Source organism: Dreissena polymorpha, chromosome 9 (genome assembly GCF_020536995.1).
Source record: "Dreissena polymorpha isolate Duluth1 chromosome 9, UMN_Dpol_1.0, whole genome shotgun sequence".
NCBI classification, from domain to species: Eukaryota; Metazoa; Mollusca; class Bivalvia; order Myida; family Dreissenidae; genus Dreissena; species Dreissena polymorpha.
Genome location: NC_068363.1, coordinates 15,060,923 through 15,087,012, shown reverse-complemented (window position 1 = coordinate 15,087,012; position 26,090 = coordinate 15,060,923). Strand labels below are relative to the sequence as shown.

General features: G+C 35.6%; 2 protein-coding genes across 10 annotated transcripts in view; both read right to left on the bottom strand.

Moving 5' to 3' along the window:
- The window catches only part of LOC127843579 (carbonic anhydrase-like), a 207,181-nt gene extending 197,564 nt beyond the window's left edge, over positions 1 to 9,617 (bottom strand). For 2 of the 9 annotated variants that reach the window (XM_052373259.1, XM_052373253.1), the window contains exon 1: positions 2,855 to 3,019. The gene's annotated coding sequence lies outside the window, so the exon portion shown is untranslated. Of the gene's footprint in view, positions 1 to 2,854; positions 3,020 to 4,180; positions 4,294 to 9,600 lie in introns of those variants that run through there. The other 7 variants (XR_008032219.1, XM_052373255.1, XM_052373250.1 and 4 more) reach the window with 7 other exon arrangements.
- Positions 9,618 to 19,074: 9,457 nt separating this feature from the next.
- Positions 19,075 to 25,872, bottom strand: LOC127843578 (carbonic anhydrase-like). Its single transcript, XM_052373246.1, has 7 exons — positions 25,718 to 25,872; positions 25,201 to 25,398; positions 24,817 to 24,938; positions 23,068 to 23,160; positions 22,444 to 22,558; positions 21,838 to 21,947; positions 19,075 to 20,187 (listed from the first exon to the last, which is right to left on the bottom strand). Exons 1-7 carry the CDS (start codon positions 25,746 to 25,748, stop codon positions 20,080 to 20,082), a joined length of 777 nt encoding a protein of 258 aa, XP_052229206.1. The 5' UTR covers positions 25,749 to 25,872; the 3' UTR covers positions 19,075 to 20,079.
- Positions 25,873 to 26,090: the final 218 nt, after the last annotated feature.

Below are 26,090 nucleotides of genomic sequence, written 5' to 3'. Positions count from 1 at the left end.
GTATTTTTTTTCAAAGAGAAACACGAAACTTCTTTCCGCACTGTTAGTATTTGTGCGATATACATTTCTAAGTATCAAATTTTGTGCGACAAATATGAATATTTTAAATCTCACACGGTTTTTATATGCATCGTTACATCTTGTTTTGGTACAAATGCTGTATTGACATTTTCGAAATTTGAAGTTTAACTATCTCTTTACTTAAACTTGGTAAACACACTTAATTTACCTTGGTAAAATCCACCTTTGTAGGGAAATCACGCAATGTTATGAAAATTTAAGTAAATATACCGAGGCGCGGAGATAAAAAAAGATAATACAGCCCTGATCATCACTTAAGGCATCCTTTTAATGGCCTATATTTAATGGTCAATACTTAATCCCTATTTTAAATGATAAGTTTAAAAGAAACTTCGCTAAATATGCATTTGTTTCGAAGACGCGCAGTTTTATTACTTCGTTTTCGTCTTGCGACAAAACACACTGTCGCTTATCCATTGTCACGACAAAGTTTGTATAACTGCAATGAGTCACATAAGTGTCTGGTTACTCATTGAAAAACCGTGACTTAAACTAAAAACTTAATCAACAACTATGATGTTATCCATTTTAACGGGTATATGACCGTGAAAAAACAACAACATTAGAGATCAGCACATGAATGCAGACCTTCATTTAATATACCCTTAAGCCAACGTAGGTCTTATTATTTGCTCAAATGTTGCTATCAATCATGTTCATGAAATTAGACCACATTCATGACGTTTAACCAAGTAATTACTCAGTTACCGGAGTGACGGTAGTTTGTTAACCATTAGAAATACAGACAAATGAACACAAATAGCGACAGCGCAGGAGCACTTTTATAATGCCTTCGTCAAGTTATTAATTTTCGACCATGTCAGTAACAATAAAAATTAACATACGTTTACTTTACCTGTTACGCCAAAATGAGAGTTTCGTAAAATAAAATATACGTTTATGACGCTGCGGAGGAAAGCGATGAAGGAAATTGATAAACTCGCTGGTAATGCCATTGTTAAAGACAATGTACATGCGATTAAAGTTAAATTCGTTGTATGTGCACATGTAATTTGATTACAATGCTGTCTTTGTATGAGTGATTTAAACCGCAAGTTATTCATAGCACACTTATGTTTGATTGCTTCCTCCTCATTAGAAAATTAATATCACAGTAAATGAATAGGTTGGCAGATGCATGAAAATCCAGTTGTTTTTCTATCATGTTGATTTAGAAGTATAAAATGAACGAAATGCACTGATTAAGCGAAAAATCACTTTAAGATATTTCCATATGTGAAATCACAAAAACTAGTTACAGTGTTAACGCAAATTAAAACCAAATGGCACTGAATATGTACAGAAACCACAAACATTGCCTAAGTTTATATTTCTGTCACTGCAGCGTGTCGTCAATGCAAAATTATGAATGTTACATTAATTGAGTCGTGTTCAGAGAAAACTGGGCATAATGCATGTGCGTCAAGTGTCGTCCCAGATTAGCCTGTGCAGTCCGCACAGGCTAATCAGGGACGACACTTTCCGCATTATTGACATTTTTCGTTTCAAGGAAGTCCCTCCTTACCGAAAATCAAGTTAAGGCGGACAGTGTTGTCCCTGATTAGCCTCTGTGGACTGCACATGCTAATCTGAGACGACACTTTACGCACATGCATTAAACCCCTTTTTCACAGAGCGCGGCTCATATGCCATTATCACGAGTAGTGACATTGTATACAATATAAACAACAGTAATAGTGAGAAGCGTTAAGTAAAATAAAACAAAATTGCATATAGATAAACATTTAAGCGTTAGTTAAATGTATTTGAACACATATCGGAGGCGGATGTTATCAAATGATTTAGAAGAACATTTACGAATTAAACAGTATCGCACACAATATAGTATAAAAACTGATATGTAACGCTTTTTATACAAACCTCAGTATCGTATAAAATTATACAATTGATTGGAAAATACAGGTAGGCTGGGGAGTGTTGTCACCAATATACTGTGTTAGTAAGAACAATATATTGAATTAGATAAATCATATGCCGTTGTAGTATGTTTCAAAATTTTGATTAGTATTGGACAGAGACGTCAGTTTACTAGGTAACGATGATTCACAATGATTTAAGATCCATTATCATATTGATTCAAAATGCAAAATATTAGTGGGCTAAACTTGACACTGTGGCAATTTTCATTATCAATCATTGTCAAGGGCCCTTTGCTAAGATTTATAGACATTGAATGTTGAGGACACATGCACATTTTTAAATGACACACATTTGAAATGAGAAATTATTTTTGTATTCATAGAGCATTATTTCATTACTATATATTTGCTTCCAAGAACCACTGCGACTTCATTTTCATTAGCATGAATACAATACACATTATGTCTGATACATATTTCACTCGCAAAAGAAGAAAAACTACTGTTTTCTTGTATATGTCAATCAACAATAGTGTACATAGAAATATATACCGCAAAACGGTTTGTAAATAGGCTTTAATAGTATCTATAGCATTCACAGCCATAATATTTAACTTAAAAAATCCTATGTGAATGTTAAGTAATTTAACAATATTATATACGAATATAGCTGATATTTATCATAATGTTATACACGCCATATATTACCATTCATCAATTTGTGTATGATTAAAGATAGCCCTTTTCACATCATCACAACTGACTTTTTCATACACATGTAATTGAAGATCCGCGATGAGTGAAGACAACTTTCTTAACCGAGTCTTCCAGATCAATATTTAATGAAAAATCGACTATCGGAATATAATCAGCTTATATATAACGTAACTTACGAACATCAGTCTCCACTAGATCCAGATATTCAAGCTCTCCAACAATATGACGAGCACACTTTTAGGTCATTCACCCCATTCTATTGATCTAAGTATAGCAAGGTTAAATCGGTTATGAATAAGAAAGTAAACACAATTCGTACGAGTCTATCAATAATGGCAAACACTGTGTTAGAAGTGTGTATAATGTTATGTTTTATTTCTTTCTGACGTTAGTGTGAAGGATAATGAGGGCCCATTCGATCGCTTGACCTTGCGGAAGGACGATTGGAAAATATCACAGTATATGTTCGAGAGCCCTGCGGGAAGTAGAGAATGGAAGACCTTTACAATATGCTTGTTATGATAAGTGTTTACAGTAGAATATGCGTGTAAATATAATTGTTTGTAAACATCAACTCTTGTAAATGTCAATTTTCCTTTTATACAGTATTAGAAACGGTATATATTTGCCCGCTGATACAGAAGTGTTAAATCTTTCCGTTGCGATTAAAAACAAATGGCATTTGTATTGTCGCAAAGAAACGAAATTCACATGTAATTTTTGCACAAACTGAAATTTTCTTTGAAAAAAATGTAGGTCACTTAAATATGTTTATTGAAATTAATGTAATTCGTATTTTTTGTTGATTATATACTGTTTATTCATTTATACATTACCATAATAATTATACATTTTAAAAGATTCAAAAAGAAAATCCTGAAACATTCGGACCTAAAATGTGCTAAAATTGACTGGCTTAAGATTTGCTTCAGATGCTGTATGACCTCTAACAAATCCGTATGCCTTTGTTAAGTACTTATGTTGTTGAAAATAAAACTAGTTTCAACTAGAACATCTTGAACATATTTCATTATTCAACACCGATGTCTCTGCTTAAGAAGTATCACAGTTGTGTTCAATGGCTTTGTTAAAACTAAATATTTAAACCATACATTTTAGGGTTTAGAATAGTTATTCTGGTAACTTTTATTTCAACATGATCATGTTACGATAATAATCTAAAATTAAAAAAGTGTGTCCATTACAAATAAGAATATCATGTGTTACAAAAATTGTTGGTGAATTATTGTACTATCATATTAATCGAGTATTCCAGCCAGCGAATGATTATGTTTTTTAATTAAATGAAGAACATTATATACATTCAAACATGCGACCAAGAATGCATTTAAAAAATCCGTTTAAAGAGTATAAACAAATGTAAAAGCAATGATACTCGAAAAGAAAAAAAACTTGCAAAACCGCCGCAAGAACATTGTAAACACATACTGAATGTTTTAAAACGAGTGTTATATCAACTTAAATATCACTAAACAACTTACCGCTTCTGCTTACCACCGGAGAACGACACTGTCACTGTAATGCGTTTTAAATGATAGCGGTTGTCGCGCTGTATTTAAACCTATAGTAACGCGCTGTCGGCCGTATACCGAAACCCATTTTCATGATTTGAATAATAGCTTCGTTACCTCGGTGGGGAATCATTTATATATCTTCAATGAATCGCTGTCGTTCCTTGTTATATACAATATTCTACTTTCTTGATAGAGCTATTTTACATCCGGAAGGACAACATATTGAATAATGTGACATTAAATTTCATGCCTGCAACAAAACATTCCATCCAACGAAAAAAACAACAACAACACAAGAAAAAATTGTTTACGACATATTAGAGAACGTGTTAATTTATTCACATTTGACTACATTTGTGAAAGTTAACGACTGTTTGTAATCACTCGAACTTGAAAATACCATATTGTAAAGCCTATTATGGTCAATATAACTTGCCTGACATTATCAGCGTATGATAATATTTAAAAAAAATATGAATCAGTTATAACCATATTTAGTGGATATTTTTCTTTAAATTTTTAAATTTTAATTCCCTATAACAGCACTTGTTATTAATCCATTTATGCCTAGCGTCTAAAAAAAGGCCTTGGCAAACAGCGCAGACCCAGATGAGATGACGCATGATGCGGCGTCTCATCAGGGTCTGCGCTGTTTGCTTAAAGGAATTTCTGTAAGAAATATTCTTAACATAGAAATAAATATACTAGACATCCCTAATTTTGGAAATAAATGGATCCAATTTAGAAGGATGGGAGAGTCCACCAGGCATAAATGGGTTAAGATAGCAATCAATTTAGAATTGCTTCCTTTCATAATATTGATACTACGTCGATATGAACTCATTTCATCTCTAAAGTTTTAGCGGCAACGGTGTAATCTTTATTGTTAAACAAATGAAATTTTGTTTCGGAACTTAATTTTACCTCAACCTGTTTTACCATTAAGTAGCAACAAATAACGCCTCATTACTTCCATTAAGTAGCATCAAATACCGCCTCATTACTTCCATTACGTAGCAACACATAACGCCTCATTACTTTATTGTGATACTATGTTGATATCTGTAAAAAAGAATCATATTCTTTGTTCAAATAAATATCTGCCGCAATTATGGCTGATGTGGACGCCATTTTAATAATTTTCACAGCTTGTGAACATCAAGTTAACGATCAATAGGTAGAAAAAATCGTATGGATATCACAGTATGGTCCATCTGGGGTAATGTTTATCTAGAATGTACGTTTCGCTTACGTGTACAAAAGATAAGTTCGCTTACTATTATTGATCATTTTAACTGTTTATTAAATTCCAATTTTCTTTGTTTTCAACTTGCTCAAATTAATCATGCATTAGAAATTATAATACATGATAACTGTGAGGGTATTTCACTTAACTGAAAGAAATAATGAACTATTTGTTTTTATTAAAACGGGACCAGACAGTTGACTGTCATGTTATGTTTAGGTCATCAATATTAACATGTCAATTCTTGTATGATAAAACATTAGAAACGATGTACAGTTTAACGATTGCACTTGGTGAAACATGAATGTGAAATCCACTTTTATTTAAAACAAATGTCAACGTGTGTTTGCTTAATCTTTAAAAAAAGGACGTATACTTGAGAGATTGCACTCGGTGAAAAATGAATGTGAATTTCCCTTCGATTAAAAATAACGCAAATCCTCTTTTCGCAAAAATGACACGCTAATTTTACATGTTGCACATGCAATCTTTACTGTTAAAGAAATTCATCGCTAAAATATCCTAAAATGTAAACATTTAATGTAACAGGGATGGTGTATATGGTTTTTATGATGATAAACTCTTCAGAACAAAACCGCGTAAACCGAAAATTAAAACGTGTATATTACCATAGCGAAAATGATCCTGTTTCATGATGAAGATAAAGTTTCCTGTACATCTGGAAAAATCCTGATATAGATAAACTCACCGGTCAGGACCGTGCATGTTTTCATCTCAGCAATTTTATAGCAACGAACGATTTAAAAATCGCTAATGTAAAATAAATTAATGTCAAATAAATTGAGTTTGCAAATGTGATTTGATTATAATTTCGTATTTTCATGTGTGAAATAAGCCGAAAATTATTCACAGCACGTTTAAGTTTCATTTCCTTTTCCTCATTAAAAAATTAACATCGCAATGAATTAATGAATGGGTGGATAAATGAATATGAAGTTGTTGTTATATCGTGTTGATTGAGACCAACAACTTTCCATGCAGTATCGAGGAGACCAAAAACTTTCCATGCAGTATCAAGGAATGATAAATACTGAGCAAGCGAACTATCCCACATAGTTTACAATAGGTGAACTCTCAAACACGAATTTCTTTGTGCCCGCAATTTAAAACCGCATTGGCGCTGAACATATACATACAAACAAACTTTGCAAAAGTTGCTATTTTCATCAATGCAAGATGTTGGCATTATTATCCATGATACATGAGTTTGTACTCAACATACAACACGTGTCCGCTTATCAGCCAATCAGAGATGGTTCATAAGACTGATATAAAACGCTTTTTAAACAAACCTAATTATCGAATATAAATGTAATATAAATACAATAGGAAATCAAAGTAAACTGGTTTATGTTGTCACCAATATATTTTGTTTAAACTGGAACAATAAATTATATACGAAAAATCGCATTCAAAATAATTAGCACGAATAAAAAATTACAATATATTCCACGTCTGACCTACATATTATATTTCTATCGCGTCAAAAGCTGGATTGTGTATGCATATGAAATAAAAGTTGAATCGTGACGTGTTAATTGAAGTGTTTCCCCCGAAAGGTTTATATTGTCGGTCCTTGACATGATCAGGTCCGACTGACATATCAGCTGTATACTTGGCAGTGTTTATGCCGTCATCAATTAAAATGGAATTTCGTAAATCTTCATAATCTGTCGTTTTTTTTCTAGCATGGTTACAAACAGTGTGCTTTTTTTAACTCGTAAAACGCAACGCTTTTAACACTGTTTATTATTCATCTGTGTGTATTTGTGGTGATTTTCTATATTTACAAATTATATCCCCCAATAACAACACGATTTTAAGCATACGTGTATTGGTATAGAAAATGTAACTGAAAGCGATACTGTTTGACATAGATGCGCCAAAACTGTTTATGAATAAATAAAAGCTGTTGGTAAATAGGCTTTAACAGTATCCAGTTTGATAGAATTCGCCGCCATAACATTAAACTTTAAACAATCCCATCTGAATGTTAAAGAGAATTGTTTAAAACGTAATACACGAAAACCCTTGATACATTATAATTACGTTATGCGCGCCATAAATTAGAATTAATTAATCGTTGCTTAGTTAAAGAGAAATTTCCACATGATCAAATCTGAGAGGATATATATATATATATATATATATATATATATAGTATGCAGTATTGGAAACTAATTTGAAAGAAGAAGAAATTCGTTCAAGTTTATCATTACCGGCTAACTCATTGAAAAAGCATATATAATGAGCTGTTAAACATACTTGTTACACTAGTGAGAACGATATTCATGAGGGCACATTTCCCTTCTCGACCTTGGGACAGGAAGATTGCAAATAATGCTCGAAAGCCACACAAGTTGTACAACCCTGCAGGATGTAGATAATTTAAGGCCATGACAAGTGTTTACAGTACAGCGTGCATGCAAATATTATTGTTTTTTACTTACACTGTTCAATGTTGATGTGATTAACCCATTTACGCCTAGCGTCTGGAAAAAAGGCCTTGGCAAACAGCGTAGACCCAGATGAGACGCCGCATGATGCGGCGTCTCATCCAGGTCTACGCTGTTTGCTTAAAGGAGTTTCTGTAAGAAATATTCTTAATATAGAAATAAATATACTAGACATCCCTAATTTTGGAAATAAATTGATCCAACTTAAAAGGTTGGGAGAGTCCATTAGGCATAAATGGGTTAAAACACATGAAGTATAAATCGCATCAATCTCGAAGTGTTGCATACAAAGAGTCGTATTCCTAGTATCTTAAGTCATAGTTTATGTCAAACGTTACGTAGATGCATTATTAAGTTATCTTTATATTTTGAGAAAAAAATTATTTGTTTATCAGTATGTAATGTAATTAGTTTTATTATTGATTTTTGTTTTGTTTTAATGTTAATAAAATCATTTATATCGATGGTTTATAAAAATATATTTTTTGCATATCAAGCGTTTTCCCACATGTGAAAGAACTGATCAACTTTACTGAAGATGTTTCTTAAAATAAGAAAAAGAAAGTGCAGGCTTTGATGCAGCAACTGTTGTAACGGTTAATACTTGCCGGAGTAAAATATTGGAAACGGAATACGTTCAAACGATTGCACTTGCCCACTGATTTGTAAGTATTAAGCGTTCCGCTTCCATTTAAAACAAATGTTATATGTATTGTCGCAGAGTAACGAACTACATATGTAAATTTTGCACATAATGTAATTTTCTAAAAAACAACAATACACACTTATATATGTATGTTGACATTAGTGTAATACGTTTGTTTTGTTAATGATAAACTGTCCAGACTTTTTCTACATTGCAATCGTTATAATAATGTATATAAAGACTGCAATAATAATCCTGGGATATTCTGACCAAAACTATGCTGAAATTTGCTTAGTTAACATTAGTTGCAGATGATGTATGACCTCCAACAAATCCTTAAACAAATATTAAGCATTTGATGCTGTTGAAAGAAACTAGTTTCAATTAGACCGTTCTGAATATAGTTGCTACCGATTGCTATAAGCCATATCATATTTTCTTAAATTGTTATGTTTAAACGCTTTGTAATGTACTTATGTGTCACAAAAGGTTTTAGATTTAAGAAAATGTTTTTGTAAAATATTTATTTTCGTGACTAATATACCAACATCTAGAATGATGTTCAAATAGAATTATTAAATCAGCCCATCATTCACTAGTTTGTCCATTAAAGATTATTAAAGTATTTAAAAAAATAGTTGGTAAATAAATTTACATACATCTATTTTATTCGTCGAATATGTATGTCAGCGAAATAAAACTTTGTTAAAATAATTTGGAGGACATTATTAATTTAGATATGAAAGTTTGATTGCAACAGTTTCCGTTTAACAAAAGTACTTCGCCGCTAAACATATACGACAAAAGAAAAAACAACAGCTTTGATATCCGATTAGCAAAAAACAAAATCGCAACACTGCCATCCCTACTAAACATATCAATGACTTAAAATATCGAAAACATCTTAAATTGCAACTGAACATTCGCAACACTGGTGTCCCTGCTTCATCAATTAAACCAAATATTTATGACTTCAAAACATGTTTTATAGCAACAGAAACATCGCTAAACAACTTACCGCTACTGCTATCGAATGAAGCGCCACAATATGATGTATTTTGAAAGGTACCGTTTTTCTCTCTGTATTTATCCTTATACATTTATTTATAAACGACCTCCCCCTTAGAGTTTCATCCAAGACAAGACTCTTTGCGGATGACTGCGTGGTCTACAGACAAATAGACTCAGATAGAGACTGCGACCATCTGCAGGAAGACCTCCATCGGTTGTGGCAATGGGAGAAACTCTGGGGAATGTCATTCCACCCAGAGAAGTGCAGCATCCTGCGAGTCCACAGAAAACGATCCCCATTACTGCACAACTACACCCTCAAAGGCCATATACTCGCCAGTGAAGAGACGTCAAAGTACCTCGGAGTGGAACTGACGAAAGACATGTCCTGGAAACCTCACATCCAGAAAGTAACACGGAAAGGAAACAGCACGCTGGGATTCCTCCGCAGAAATCTAAGGATTGGCAACGAGAACGTAAAAAGTGCTGCCTACTTTTCACTCGTCCGTCCACACCTGGAATACTGCAGCACGGTCTGGAACCCATACCAGAAGGACCAGATTCACGATCTGGAGATGGTCCAGAGAAGGGCAGCCAGGTATGTGACGAACCGCTACCATAACACTAGCAGCGTCACATCCATGCTTGATCACCTGCAATGGGAAACCCTGGAGTCACGGAGGACAAAGGCCCAGCTGACGATGATCTACAAGATATCAAACAATCTCATAGACATCCCAGCAGCAAAATACCTCTCCCCAGGCTCAAGCAGAACCCGATCAAGCCATGACATCAAGTTCCTGCCTATCTCCACATCGACATCCTACTACAGGCATAGCTTTTTCCCCGGTATAATACCGACCTGGAACAGCCTACCAGCCGCTGTTGCAGAATCCCCTGACTTGGTATCCTTCAAGCAGGGACTAGCAAACTTAAGTTTCTAATCAAGTCGTCAGCGCCAGCTACAAAGTAAACCCCAATGACACCTCATGGCTGTGCCGGTTGAGGTTCAATTCTCTCCGCGGCCACCGTAGCCGGAGAGGCATGAGGTAGAGGGATGAAACGTAGCTGGGGACGCATCTGTACTGTCCTTCTGACTTTTAACTATCAAACTCTCCTCACTGTTATATTTTCCCATTCTTACTTTATCTCTTCACCACCCGTCGCATAATTGTCAAGTTTGACGGCAGCGACGTACGATGTAGATGTAGACATGTATACCAGAGGGGGTTATCACGTGACAAACAAGATGGCGACGTCCATGACAATGCGTCTCATTCATGTCATGATCATTCCAAGCGGTCATCATGGAGGTTACAGTATACTAAACAATCTCTTGCACGACATTACATTCACTGCATTAAAGAAAACCAGCTCGTACCATAATATCTTATATCAGTCTTATTTCGTTTTTCGATGTTAACAAACCTACATACATACATACGTCGAAGCAATGCCTACCGTCACTCAATAAAAATTATGTTCAATTGTTTACATTTGTGAAGTGCGTGGAATGATTCCATCTGCGTAAATGGGCAATAAAATAGTTCCAAAGAGTTGCATTACAACTCGCAAGTTTTTGCACAATGTATCGTAAATTTAAAATTACTATTTCATTATTTTACGCCTCTGATCCTAAAAAATCCAAATCAAATATACTTTGAATGCGTTTGTTCGGTTTTGCCCAGTTTCTGGGCAATATGGCATGCTGAGCCTTTCGCAGAGGTGTATGCGAGAGCAAGGAACGACAATTCTGCGCGGAGATTGGTATTTTTCGTCGTTTAATACCCTTCATTACTTGTCTTATTTTTTATTCCGCTCACTTTCCAGCCATATTAGGAAGACAGTTACTCGCTTTTATTTCATAGTAATATTCGCTCTACATCTCGACTTTACTCGGTGCGAAATTTCTTAGCGGGATTACCTAATTAGGGCTCCGCTAAGAAAATTTGCGTGGAGTAAAGTCGAGAAATAAAGCGAATTTAAATACGAAATAAACGCTAATCACCTTTTTACTGATATGGCTGGAAAGTAAGCGTCATTTAAACAATAAACAGAAGTAATAAAGGGTATAAAACGGCGAAAAATAACTGTCTCGGAATGGACGTCGCCATCTTGAATTTCACGTGATTACCTCTCTGTGTATACACGCACTGTCGGCCGTATATATCTGCTTTTTTAGTTGTTCGCGTAGCGAACACTTATGTTGTTACTCAAAATTTCAAGTCGGTTCGGCTTATCTACGGAAAGCCTTCTACCTGCCACACATGCCGTATACGCGCGAGAAAGAGTTGTATAATTAATGCAACAGGTTTGAATTCTCCAACTATATGCATTCACAAATGGAAATATTATATGAATATCGTGTTAAATGTAATAGTTTCGAACGGAGCTTATATAAAAAAGAATCAAACCACACTGATTTTATTATACGAGTCGCGGAAGAGATTGTTTATGAATGATTAAAATAGTCCACTCAGTAGTATTTTTGCTCAGCGCATTCATAATCTTATGCTAACAATAGATGCGGCTACCGATAAACAAGGGAGAGTCCAATTGCATAGGGTGATAATACCGCAATAGTATAAGGTTACGCTTGTTTATAATTTATAAAACGGTGAACATGAGTTCAATAATTACTACAGGTATACGATAGACAACATCAAAAAATGCTTCATAATCGCTAAAACCGAATATAAAAGCAATTAAATATAACAAGAATTATCTTTTAAACAGGAAGTCTTGCTATTTTTGAAATAAAGTTTGAAATTTTGGTTTCTAAATAATTTATTTGAAAACAAAAGTTAAACTTTTGTGTTTTTTGACTTGCTAGTCGCATATTTACCGCATGAAATACTAATACATATTATAATTATGTTGTGGTTCATTCTTTGTTTGACTCAAACCAATCGACGGGTATGCTGACGTAGTGAGTTACGATACTGAACAGCACACTTAACATTAAACCTCCGTTCGCACATAGAAGGAAAGGGTCAACTAGGTGCTACGTTTCCATTGCTTACTTCAGTTAGAGGTCAGTTCTTCATGTAATTGCAATCATAAGGCGCCGGCTTCAAAGGCTTGCGGACGGTAATTTCTTGCATAATAAAAGTCGTAGTCGCATGGTATTTGTGTTTAGCGTCCTTTTTCGTCACGTGGTACTTTTTCGCAGGTGTTTTAGCGTCTATTTTTCGTCACGTGATCAAAAAATGTTCTCGGCAAAAAAATAGTTCATCGAAACGATAGCATGAAATTATTAAGTTTGTACAATCGATTTATTTTCAAGACGGTAGTTTTATCAAAATGATTTTTTAATTATAATTTATTAATTATATTGAGTTCAAAATAACTAACATAGTTGTTTATTGGCTGCTCAATTGTTTACTCCCCACGCTTGATCGCGCACCGACTGTCAAAACATTCGATTTCGTTGAGCAAAACAGTCAGCACCTCAAGAAAGTTCCTCATTGTTGCTGAAGAACGCACTTAAAAAGTGAGTACATTCATTTTTAGTTGGTCGCGTTAGCGGCCGACTAAATTTACAGAGCATGCTTTGCAAATCAGTATGTGCTTAGCTACGCTTAGGACGGTAACTCACTGCGCTAGGAACGATTACCGCTGCCTGTCTGCACTGCAGACGACGAATGCTTAGGGGCGTCTGCTCTTCTACTGCAGTGTGTGTATTTCCCAGCTTGTAAGACGAGATTGGCCAGTCTAGTGTTTATCATTGAAATCTGTACGTATTGGCCGCTCTCAGGGAAAACGGGGCTTAATAAATGTCAAATAAGATTAGCATGTGCACACTGATTAGCCTGTGCAATGCGCACAAGCTAATCAAGGACGACAACAGCGAACAACTTCAGTGCCTTCAGTGCAGACAGACAGACAGACAGACAGACAGACAGACAGACAGACAGACAGACAGACAGACAGACAGACAGACAGACAGACAGACAGACAGACAGACAGACAGACAGACAGACAGACAGACAGACAGACAGACAGACAGACAGACAGACAGACAGACAGACAGACAGACAGGCAGGCAGGCAGGCAGGCAGGCAGGCAGGCAGGCGCACAGAGCGAAAACCATGAAACCGGTAGGAGAAAATAAAGACAAATGAACACAAATAACGACGCCGTTAAATCGCCTGAATGATAATTAAATGAAACCTTTTTTTTTCGAAAATAGCCATGTGGAGAAGCAAGGATCGAAACTGATAAAATCTTTTGTAAGGACCGAGCATTTATTTGTCTCAGTAATGTCAATGTAAGAAACGATTTAAATATCATTACAATCAAATTAATTGCATTTGCAAATGTCAATTGATTAAAATTCTGTATAACCATATGTGAAATAAGACGAAAATTATTCATGTTTATGTTTCGTTACTTCTTGCTTATTAGCAAATTAATATCGCAATGAATGAGTGGATGAATGAATGGATATATATTCGCTTTTATAAATTGCTTATGTAGAACAAAAGCTGTGAAATAACCATGTAGTATCAAACGAATGAAATTTGCTGATCAAGCGAAAACTCTCAAAGATATTACATTAGGTGAAATCTAAAGAACTGATTTCGTTGTTTCCGCAAGTAAAAACCAACTGTTCACTTAACATGTACACAAATCACAAACTATGCGAAAAGTTAATATTTTCGTCTGTGCAGAGTGTCAGAATTGCATTATTACCAATCGTCCAGGAGGAGCTGATGTATTACATACAACACTTCAATCAATCAATCAAAGATGGTACATACGTCTGATATGTTATGCTCTTAAAAAACACTCAATGTCGAATATTCATATACAAAACAACGGAAAATATTAGTGGACTAAGGTACTTTGCCACCGATATATTTTGCGTTCGCTTGAACAATATATTCTATTGAATCAATCGCTAGCCGTTTACATCTGTTGCTGGAGTTATAAAAGTAAGGACAAAGACAAATCAGTACTCTAGGTGATTATGTTTCAAGATTAATCATCATATTTCCTTTAAATGCAACAGATTGGTGTGCACATCATGACAATGTGACATTGTTCTGTCATGTTCACTTATAATAAAACGCCATTTTTCTTAAGATTTATAACCATGTAATGGTCAGGACAATTGCATTGGTTGAAATGACAATCATTTGTAATGCGATATTATTTTAGGTCTCGTTAAACATCATTTAATCACTGTACATACTTCAAAAGTGAAATGCGAATACATTATCATTAGCATGTAATGACTAGAAGACATAATACGAACTATTGATACTTCGTCTGGTGGCCGATGGTCATCTGAACTGAGCGGACTGGTATATAAGTTATAAAAAATGTGCTTATCTTATATCGTAAAAAGGAACGCTTTTACCACTATGGTTTATTTTGAAAGCTGCATATATGTATGTGCTTAGTCTCGTTATTTAAAATTTACATTTCCCAATAACAATACTTTTTAGCATATAAGTATTTGTATTAAAATTATAGCTAAACGCTAAAATATTCGTCATAGATCTATAGTAGACTCTCTGTAAACCGGACGGTCTCGGGACCGGCCTGATCGTCCGGTTTTCAGAGAGTTCCGGTTTACCAAGAGTTTTCATATTGCCGAAATATACATGGTATGCATTGTGTACAGAATCACATTAAAATAAAACAAACTATATACATTTACATGTACCATGTGATAACTGTACGCAGGTACTGATGATGTTAATTGCATTCTTAAAAAATGAGATACCCGTCCGGTTTCCGGTTTTCAGAGAGTTCGGTTTATTCAACATTTTTTAACAAAGAAATAGAAGGAGAAAATACGGGACTGGCCCGACCGTCCGGAATTGGGAGAGTTCCGGTATTCAGAGAGTCCGGTATTGGCAGAGTGTACCTCTTAAGTATTAACTGTATTTGAATAGATACAAACTGTTCGTAAATAGGGTTACACAGTCGTTTATCCAGTTCTTTGCTACCACCGTCATTACCTTTAACTTCTATCGATAATTTCATCTAAACGCTCAGAGAGTAATTTACAGTTGACAGCTTAACGTATTGGTATGCCCACCATTAAATACAATAAATAAATCGCTGTCTGTTTAAAGAGAGCCATTTTCACATGATCCAATTTGAATTTGGGATATACTTTAAGATCCACAATGAGTGAAGACAATTTTCTTAACCGAGTCTTTCAAATCAACATTTCATGATTAATCAACAATCGAAAGAGAAAGTACTGCTTGAATGAAGTAGAATTTTTGCCGAGCGTAAAATTTTTTGTAGAAATGATTTGTGTAACTTCCTTCGAACGTTAGTGTGAATGATTATAAAGAGGAACATTCACCAGTACTTCCTTGAGAAAGGACGATTGGAAAAAATATCAAAAGCAATGCTCCAGAACCACGCAATTTGTAAAACGGGGAGTCCAGACGACCTTTAGAATAGCAACAATTCTACTTCATTCATATTCATAACCAACAATACTTACTACGCTTTCGAAATGATACCGCCGCGATCAATTGATTGGGGTGAATGTCCTGAAAGTGCACTCGTCAAATTATTAGAGTTAAAGATTAGCTGGATCTACTGGAAACAAAGGGTCCCAAGTTTTAATAGCAGTACGTATAAACTGGAAATTGTAATTATGTGTACATTACCATATCGGTTATGGTCATGTTTCATGATCCAGATACAGCATGCTGTCAATATGAGAAAATCTGGAGATAATTAGACTTTACATGTGTAAGGAAAGGCTAGCTTAGATTTCAGGTGTTTTTTTTTTTCAGATAATACAGAAACTAGTCTCAGCTAGACCTCGCTGCTTTTTAACTGCAAACGATTATTTATGTATTTGCTTTTCTATTCTTAAAATTATCTTTTATTTCAAGACAGAACTGAAAGTATCGCATGAAACATGGGTTTAAGTATTCAAATGAACACATCTAGCGTGTTTTACAATACATTGTATTTGATAATCAGCTGGAAACACTAAACTCAATTATAATTTGAATTAATATATTTTTATTGACATTTCTATAGAACTGTACAAAGTATATAAAACGAGTGTCAGCTACAGATTTGGAAATCAATGCTCATAATGAGATATTTCTTTTCTCAAAGTAGTGAGTCATTAACGAAACTCGAAAACAGCAATAGTCGAGAAAAGCTGTGGACTTGGATGACCGATTTACAACATAGCACAAGTCTTACAGATTTCTATCGATTTTAACTCACCTTTTGTCATTTCTAAACATATGTTTAATGATCAAATTTCATTTGAAAGCAGTGGACTTGACATCAATTGTGCGCATATTTATAAATATCATAATGCAACTACAACAATGTGCAAATGCGCCGTCCTACGAATAATGTGTTGTTGATGTGTCCTGATAGAATCATAATTTCCTTGCCCGGTCTGATAAAAACAAAACAGTTTAACCGGTCACGACTCATCTTGGCGAAAAAAATAACGGGCATTGATTTCACGGTTGGATGATCATTCGTGATCATCGTGATAGAGAAGATAAAGATAAATAAAGTATAACGTATTAAAGCAATGGAATACACACATTAAATACGAGTTCGATCTACAATTTTATAGTAAACATTTTTTTTAGAATGTAACAAATCTGTTGAAAATCAATTTAAATAATTATAATAATAATAACAAAAAACAAATTCTTAAAAAAAGAAGATATTCTGCGTTTATCCAGACTTGGAAATAAAGGCTGGATATCACGTTTTTAGCGTTATTAAATTAAAAACAACGGTTTCAGCAATGTTATCTTCTTTTTTCACTTAAGAGTCGCATATCCGCCGCATGAAATGCTTGTTATTTAGTGCACGTATATTAGGCTGCATAATAATGTTCGTACACAAGTTTAACTACTTGAGATCACATGGTATGTGTCCGCACATGACTTATGATGAAACTATTTCTTTGTCATCGAAACATATGGTAGTAGTAGTAGTATATCTTTATTTAAGTCTCATCAATATACATACATGGTGATAACAATACAAATAATTACAAAATGTCAAATGTATGTTGCCATTCCATATTGGAATTATAAGAGAATTCTGCTTAAAATATACAATTACATACATTACGACTTTTATGATTTATGGTATGTTGATATTGGATAAAGACGCAGTTTGCTTTCCACACATTTAAATAACATTGTTAAACCTGCACCATGCGAAAATTGGTCGTATTGCATATTGGGCAAGCTAAGTTCAAGCCCAGCCATCGCACCTGTGCAGTCTGTTCGTGGGTTGCGCTTTCCTCCATAAAAAGTACGCACGGTGTCGTGGTATCTCTTGAGTATCCTCCTCAGAATGCATATCCTGACAAGAGAACGCGGATGCGAAGGTTGGGCTGGGGCTTCGCTTGCAGAATATTGCATATGACCCATTTTCGCATGACGCGTGTCTTTAAGCTCGTTGCGGCTGGATGGAACATCAACCACGATACTTCCCGCTTTTCTGGCTTGCAGGGAAGATTTTCAGACAGACTGACCGCGTACGTCACACATGTGTGGATCGTGAATTAAACGATATCCCTTCTATCATAGACCAATACTATTTCGGTGGTTTTGTCGCACAATACAAGACAACCGGCATATACCGATAGGTTTTCATTCATTCCTTTCCTTAATTATGTGTTATTAGATATCTTGAAAGCAATACTGTGTTATAAACATATGGCATAGCACATTCCGTCTTTCCCTAACGATTAACTGACCCAGCACTTACAATGAACGTCTTGGAGAATCAGGGAGGGAACTTCCCGGTAATGCGTAAATGAAGAGAGTATAAACTTGCAAAAAATATAAGTTAAGAAAAAAAAATGTGAATGCTAATTATGAAACAAGCTTAAATTATCGATTTAAGAACGTTTCTGTTTTGTTTTTATATCAATAACTCTATATTTTCAAGCGAGACTTTGAAGCGGACGGACAACCAGACAGAAAGACGAACGTTATTTGGCGTTAATTCGCGGGATGAGACATCTTCTGACAAAGCACCAATGGCCATCGAACAGAAAGTACTTCAGTGTTTAATATCTCCGGTAATGATCAATAAAAACGGGGAAATATCCCTCAAGTGAGTTCAACTCCGTGATTGCAGACGATATGAGCCGCGTCATGTGAAAATGAGACTTATATCATATTCGGCCATCGTTAACCCCGACAAGCCTTTGCAAACGCGCACTATGATCGGGAGCTACGCTGTCCGCTATAAAGTCATGCAATGTTTCGTGGTCCAATTGGCGGACAGGGTCACTCCTGACCAGACTTCGCGGATGCGGGTCTGGAGCTTCCCTGACCGAATATAACATAATAACCATTTTCGCACGAATTGGGTCATTTGGTTATTGCTTTTAACTTATGTTTTCAATTGTCAGTATCTATATGTGCGGGAAAATGCTTGTGTTTATATATGCACGTTGATAGATAAAAACTTCACTTATTTTAGGAAGAAATGGAAAGTGAAATACTTGAATTGATTTTATTTTATTTTACAATTGTAGTCTTAATGATAAATAAACATTTGGAACAAACATAGACAAGTGTAACAAATATATATATAAGCACAAAACAGGCCAGTATGAATTAATGTATAATATATCTGCTTACATTTAAGTTGCACATACCAGAAGCCGAAAGGCGGAAACTAGTTCTTAAATGCAGTCCGTTTGAAGCCGTACTTTGGCTAAAAACGAGGATATGGCATCAACAATATGCACCATTGATCATTATTTAATGATGTCGTCCGTTAATCGATAACCAATTTTCGTCAAACTGAAACTTCTAACAGTGTCCCCACATTCAGTGTTTTAAGAGATATAGTTTAAATGAACATTCTTACGCACGAAAACTTACAGATATACATGTGCAATAATAATAATAATAATATGTAAATGTAATGTAAAGATGTAAATATTCATAACTACATAATGCTGGAGTTAATACTTTTCCAAACGATGAATCTAACAAATGTAACACAGAAAATTGATAAACCAATGATGCCCCCATTCAACTTGAACATAAAAACCCATCTATTACTGACACATAATCTAATTTGGAAAACAAAATTCACCCTGCTATGTGTAATAAATGGAATGTATGAAATATTTCCAAATCAAAATCTATGTATGTATGGTGTAATAATTAGACCACCGGAAGATACACATTCATCAATGAAATTTTAAATTTAAATATACCAGTGGGTAAACTGATTTGTCATTAAATTGTGATAGTAGTAACAGAACATATGCTATGGCGATCGATTTGCGTAGTGTACATACAATATTGCACAAATAGTTGCATGTTATTCGTATTGCCTCTTCGTTTCATAATATGCCTAATGTGGTAAAAACTGAATAAAACAATCATGTGTAACCCAAGCGTCTAATCTGCGTTAAAAAACTACACGTTTTCGAAGTTCTATCACTGTTAACGTGTTCAATACTGTACGGGAAGTAATGCAGAACTGTGTCTCATTGAAAGGAGGCCCTGACTTTTCTCCCTTTTGTTGGCACAGGAGGTCGGTAGTTGTCCTGCATGTGATGTCCGTCGGAATCAGTGAGACTGCGAAGAGCGGTCAGCTGAAAGGAAGATGACAGTGTATAATTTCTTGGAGAAAAACTCGATCATTTAACAACTCCCTTTAATATGATATTTAAACGATTGAGTGTGTGTGAAACTGAGTGCAAAAGCAATCCATTTACATGTTTGTCGTGTCCATTGTTATTCACAAAATAATGTGCAGTATAAGTTAAAGATAAGGACTGTTATAGATCCTGTTACCCTTACAGCTCACCGGTTCTATTAGAAACGGACTTTGTCTGTGTCGGTAGATAGGACTTTATTAACCCATTTATGCCTAGTGGACTCTCCCATCATTCTAATTGGATCAAATTATTTCCAAAATTAGGGATGTCTAGTACATTTATTTCTATATTTAGAATATTTATTACAGAAATTCCTTTAAGCAAACAGCGCAGACCCAGATGAGACGCCGCATCATTCGGCGTTTCATCTGTGTCTACGCTGTTTGCCAAGGCCTTTTTTCTAGACGCTAGGCAAAAATTGGTTAAAAAAAACAGACTAAACAGCCTAGTGCTATGCTTTGGAACTTGATACCATATTGGAAATCGATTGTAAAACAATTTCTTTTATACAGAGATAACATCTTATGGATTTCATGGTAATTTTCTGTCGGTCTGCAATAAACTTCGCTACAGCTTCAAAGGTACCTATGTAATTACAACCAGCGCTTATCGGAAAAACACAAAAGGTTTAATTAGAATGCTGCGAGTTCGATTTTTGCCATTTCTTCTTTCCATATCATATGGGATTATTCCCATACACGGTCTCACGCCCTTTGTATAATTTTACTTCGATAACGAGATTTGAAGGTGTCACTCAGCGATATCCGATATCATTTTACTTCGATTACGAGATTTGAAGGTGTCACTCAGCGATATCCGACCGCACTTTTGTGGACTAATCGCTATACTTGCATACTCCATGCAAACAGATAACAGTGCAAAGGGTTAAAAAACTATAATGTGTATACCAAGTATCGCACAAACTATTAACCATCATCAGGTTACTTAACCCATTTATGGCTAGTGGACTATCCCATCATTCTAAATTGGATCAATTTATTTCTTAGGGATATCTAGAATATTATTTCTATATTTATAATATTTTTAACAGAAATTGCTTTAAGCAAACAGCGAAGACCCTGATGAGACGCCGCATCATGCGGCGTCTCATCTGGGTATACGCTGTTTGCCAAGGCCTTTTTTCTAGACGCTAGGCTTACATGGATTAAAACTGTCATACTTAAGTGTACGCATTATATTGCAAACCGTACACGTACTAAGTATTATTTAACGTGATGTGGGTCACAGGCAAATGCAATGCTACAAGAAAATCGTTGACAATGCTTAGTCCATGCAGCTTATTTCAAAGTAAAAGCTAATATTTCTTACTCATTTACTTACATTGAAGTGAAATTTTTACTTTTTGAATAACTAACATCAAATAGAATATTCGACTGTTTTGGCATCCTTAATAGCTTTTGATGTGTATTTACTTTGAAGTTTACGAGGTCCTTACAGGTCTGAGTGGTAATATGTGATGACTCGGAACGCCCCAGCACTCCTACCGGTAATTAACTAATAAGAATCACTTAAGTTGGGAATGTCTTTGATATCATTGCTGCCGTTACAGCTATAGACCCATACCTGTTGGTGAGAGAATTCCACGGGTTCTTTGAAGACAATCCATTGTACACTTTCCAAAAGGGGCGGGGTTGTGAGGGAGCCCTCGTACGTCCAGTAGGCGCTGATGTTATCTGCAATGGCGACGTAACGTAACGAGTGAGAACTAACGACGTTTTACAGGAACTCGCGTAAACCGCAAAGATTATTATACATAAATTATGTTTGATTAATAAAACACACATTTTGTACAGCTAGTAATAGGGGCTTATATATGTTTAACACAAATCCGATGTAAATAATAAGAAGAACTAAACTTGTTTACTAAAAAATCGAAGTAAGAAAACACATGAAAATAATTAAAGAGGAACACGGATAAGACGAAGGCGAAGGTGATAAAGGTACAAAAGAAATAAATCGTTGACAAAGAATATGATGTCATCATGAGAAAGAGAGTACATATCAAGGAAAACAATTTACACAAAGGAAAAAAGAAGAACGATAATAGTTATACAACGGACGAGGCGATGGCGCCTTAAGTAAAGGGATATGTGGAGAAGAAGGAAAACGAAACATGAAACACAGAACATGCCATGGAGAAAACGTCTAGCACTCGAGTTGTCGGCTTACTTGGCAACAGTCTGGTTGGGTCAAGAGAGACGGGCACTGTGGCCTTGCTACCGGGTTTGCTCATCTTGCTCAAGTTGTCCGATACGGAAGAAAAGCCAAGATGCGTGAGGCCGGGCTTAAATTACGAATAGAAAGCTTCTGTGAACACCGACATGCTTGTAAAATGCAAATATTTTTTACTCCAACTAAATAACTTAAAATAATAATTACGAAATACGAGCATTAAACATATTTAATTGATGCGTGCTCCAGCCTATTATATTAGTTTTACTATTCTAAATATCCGTAAGTTTTAAATTATTATAAAATGAGTCGCGTGCTGAGAAAACTGGGCATAATGCATGTGCGTCAAGTGTCGTCCCAGATTAGCCTGTGCAGTCCGCACAGGCTAATCAGGGACGACTCTTTCCACCTAAACTTGATTTTCGGTAAGGAGGGACTTCCTTGAAACTAAAAATACCTTAAAAGCGGAAAGTGTCGTCCCTGATAAGCCTGTGCGGATTGCACAAGCTAATCTTGGGCGACACTTTACGCACATGCATTAAGCCGAGTTTTCTCGAAACAAGACAGTAGGACGCATGACTTGTCCGTCATAACACCGGCAGATAGTGCGCCTCGTGTTACCTTGATCATGATCCCGAGGACGGCGAGTCCGTCGCTCTTGGTTACGGCATCCGAGAAGCTGTCATACTTCGTGTTCCAATGGACCAGGTGGAGCTGTAATGGAGAACCGGGGCATTGACAGACGCATTTTGTCGTACTATTATCATATTTAAGAAAGAAATATGTCAAGCCACGAAACCACTTTCCAACGTTTCAGTTAATACTATTGTTCAACAAGAGCTGTGTTTGTGAAACACAATGCCCCCTACTGCGCTTTGAAGCCACACGGCAGCTATTATAGAAACAAGGTTATATTTTAAATGTAAAGGTCACAGTGACCTTGACCTTTGACCTTGTGACCTCAAACCATGTTTGATTGTAGATCTCAATGAGATGCACGCACATGTAAAGTTTAAAAAACATAGACCCAAGAATTTTCATTTTATGAGCAAGGTTAAAGTTTTGGAACAGACAGACACACACATACAATGTCAGACAGACATGCCGAAAACAATATGCACCCGATCATTCGATCTTGGGGCATGAAAAGCTGTTCAAGCCAAAGCTATGTCCGTGTAATATATATCCAAACTCAAGTTATTTAGCAGTTGTTTTTCTATTTAAGTTACAGTGACATTGACATTGTCCAACTTACCTTAATTGCACACATAAGCAAGGTCTGTTAGTAAATTACCAATAATGTGCGTTTAAAGTAAATAACCCGCCCCCACACGAAAACTAGTATAAGTGACATTCATTTTAACCCAGTTGATCAAACTTAAATCCCAACATTGGAATCCATGTTAAAAACTTACATTCAGCAAAATAGTACATCTCTTTTAAAAAGAAACTGCCTTATGAAGTAACGGTGACCTTGACCTAAACCTTACTGGCCCTAAAGTAACTCCCTAGCTTGGTATGCATGTAAGCGATGTAAGGCAGGGAGACAAACAGCAGTGGAATACCGCCATATAAACTAACTTTTTGAGTGGAAATAATTGTTCTATTTTTCGTTATAATGAGTTTGACTTTTTTCCGACTGACTGTAAATGCGATCCCATGCCGGTTTACATCAAAAATGGTCGATGCAAGTGTTTGACTGGAAATCCCATGTTTGCTGTTATTATATTTGTGTAATAGTGACCTATGACCTTAACCAAGCGGGACACAAATACAGTTACACGCTAGGTCGCTATGCAAGCATTTAATAAGCGAATGTTATCAAAATTCGTCGTAAAAAGTTAAATTAATGACCGAAAACCAACTGTTTGACGTCGTCCAACCGACCGGCCGCCCACCAACACGACAGTATGAAATCTTACAAAAACCTGGTTAAATGTTATCAAATATAATAATCAATTAATATAACCCAGCTTGCAATATGCATGATTCCACAAGGGGGAGGGATGGCAAAGAAGTGGAATGTTATAAACCCCCGAAAAAATACATGCAAGGCAATTAAGCAGAATAATTGTTGGTATGGTAACTGTAGTATTTGGGGGAACTCAGCTTATGGCCTTATCGTGATAAGTGAGGATACGAGATCAATTCTTGAGATACGTTGCGACTGTATTATTCGAGATTCAGTGGATGATTTCATTTTATTTCTATTTCGCCCTGGTGCTTATAAACTTGGTCATGTTTTCGAGTTTACATGTATCAGAACAGAAATCGTATTTTGTTTGAAATATGTTTGATGTTTTAAATACATTAATGAAATTCAGTATATATCCCTCGCATACTTAAGGACAATCGGTTTAACCGACGAACCTCGGATGCGAACATCTTCCCGTCAATTGTATGCTCCGATCCCCGGTTGTCGTCTGCTCCCCAGTGCAGGTGGAACTGCTCCAGCCGGAACTGTTGGCTACCAAGGGGGCCACCGGTTAAATCTGGGATTAGAAGGTAGTACAAGAAGAAACATCAATAAGATAATAGGTATCAAAACTTATATTGATTATAACGTAGTATTTGTGTATAGAACATTTCGTGCTTGTCAAGAGAGATTATTACATGTATTTTTAAACATAAATATATTAACAATAACCAAACATTAAAATCAATATTCAAGGTATCTTTTTTACATAAAACTACGAAACGACTCCACTACCATTTACTTTAACATTCGCCATAATAAAATTGCATCGCGCTTACACCCGGTCTTGGTTATCTGACACATGACGCTGTGCCCGTTGTTCTGCAGATGGGCCTCGTCTTCCGGTGTGTAGTCGACCCTAAGGGAGTCGCTGGCCGTGAGGTCAGAGTCGAACACCGCCTTTGACGGCACGATGTCGATCGGAGACTGTCGGCTGCCTTCGGCGATCGGAAAATTCTTGTTCCACGTGGTGGGTCCTGGTGAGTTATTAATAGACACGTGAATTGTTGAAAATGTTTGAATCCTCTTAGAGTCTTCATTTCATGCCAGACATGAGTTACATTTCATATGCATTAAGAAATATTCGATATCTCTCTGAATGAAATTTAAATCATACACATGCCCGTTAATTGGCGGAAAATAATCACACTGATTAGAAAGAATATCATGTGCACAACCAAACAAATTGACAATCTTAGCACGACAAATACAAATTTCAGAAAAATTCATTGTTTCTTATTGTACATATTATAACATGCATGGGGTGAAAAGGAAAATATTTTTTTTACATTATACCATTTGTCTCTGTGTATCCCCAGTGTGCCATTGTATCTCGGAGTCGTTGGATGTTGTGTAAGGCAAAAACGTCTGAAAAGAACACAAAATAAAATTATCATATATCAAGTTTCGATCTCGAGTGACACTGTACCATTTTGAAATGGGCACTTTACGCTTACTTACCTGTACAATAAGTTTAAAATAGAGGGATGTTTTATCATATTATCTCAAATGTAGGTCAGACATCCGTAACCGACCGCTCGAAATAACCTTTAACAGTTATTAAATAAAATATACATGTTAGACTTACATCTACACAACACGTTTTGTAAACTATTGTCAGTCAGAGCGGACACCATCACTGTCATGAGATACGGACATTAACCCATGT

Bases quoted from the DNA above. Each gene is read 5' to 3' on its own strand.
- LOC127843578 (XM_052373246.1), bottom strand. From the start codon at position 25,748: ATGGCACACTGGGGATACACAGAGACAAATG. The intron at 24,939-25,200 runs GTAAGCGCGATG...TTCTAATCCCAG, and splicing joins TCAGATAACCAAGACCGGGT to ATTTAACCGGTGGCCCCCTT. The intron at 20,188-21,837 runs GTATGGGTCTAT...TCTTCCTTTCAG, and splicing joins TGGAATTCTCTCACCAACAG to CTGACCGCTCTTCGCAGTCT.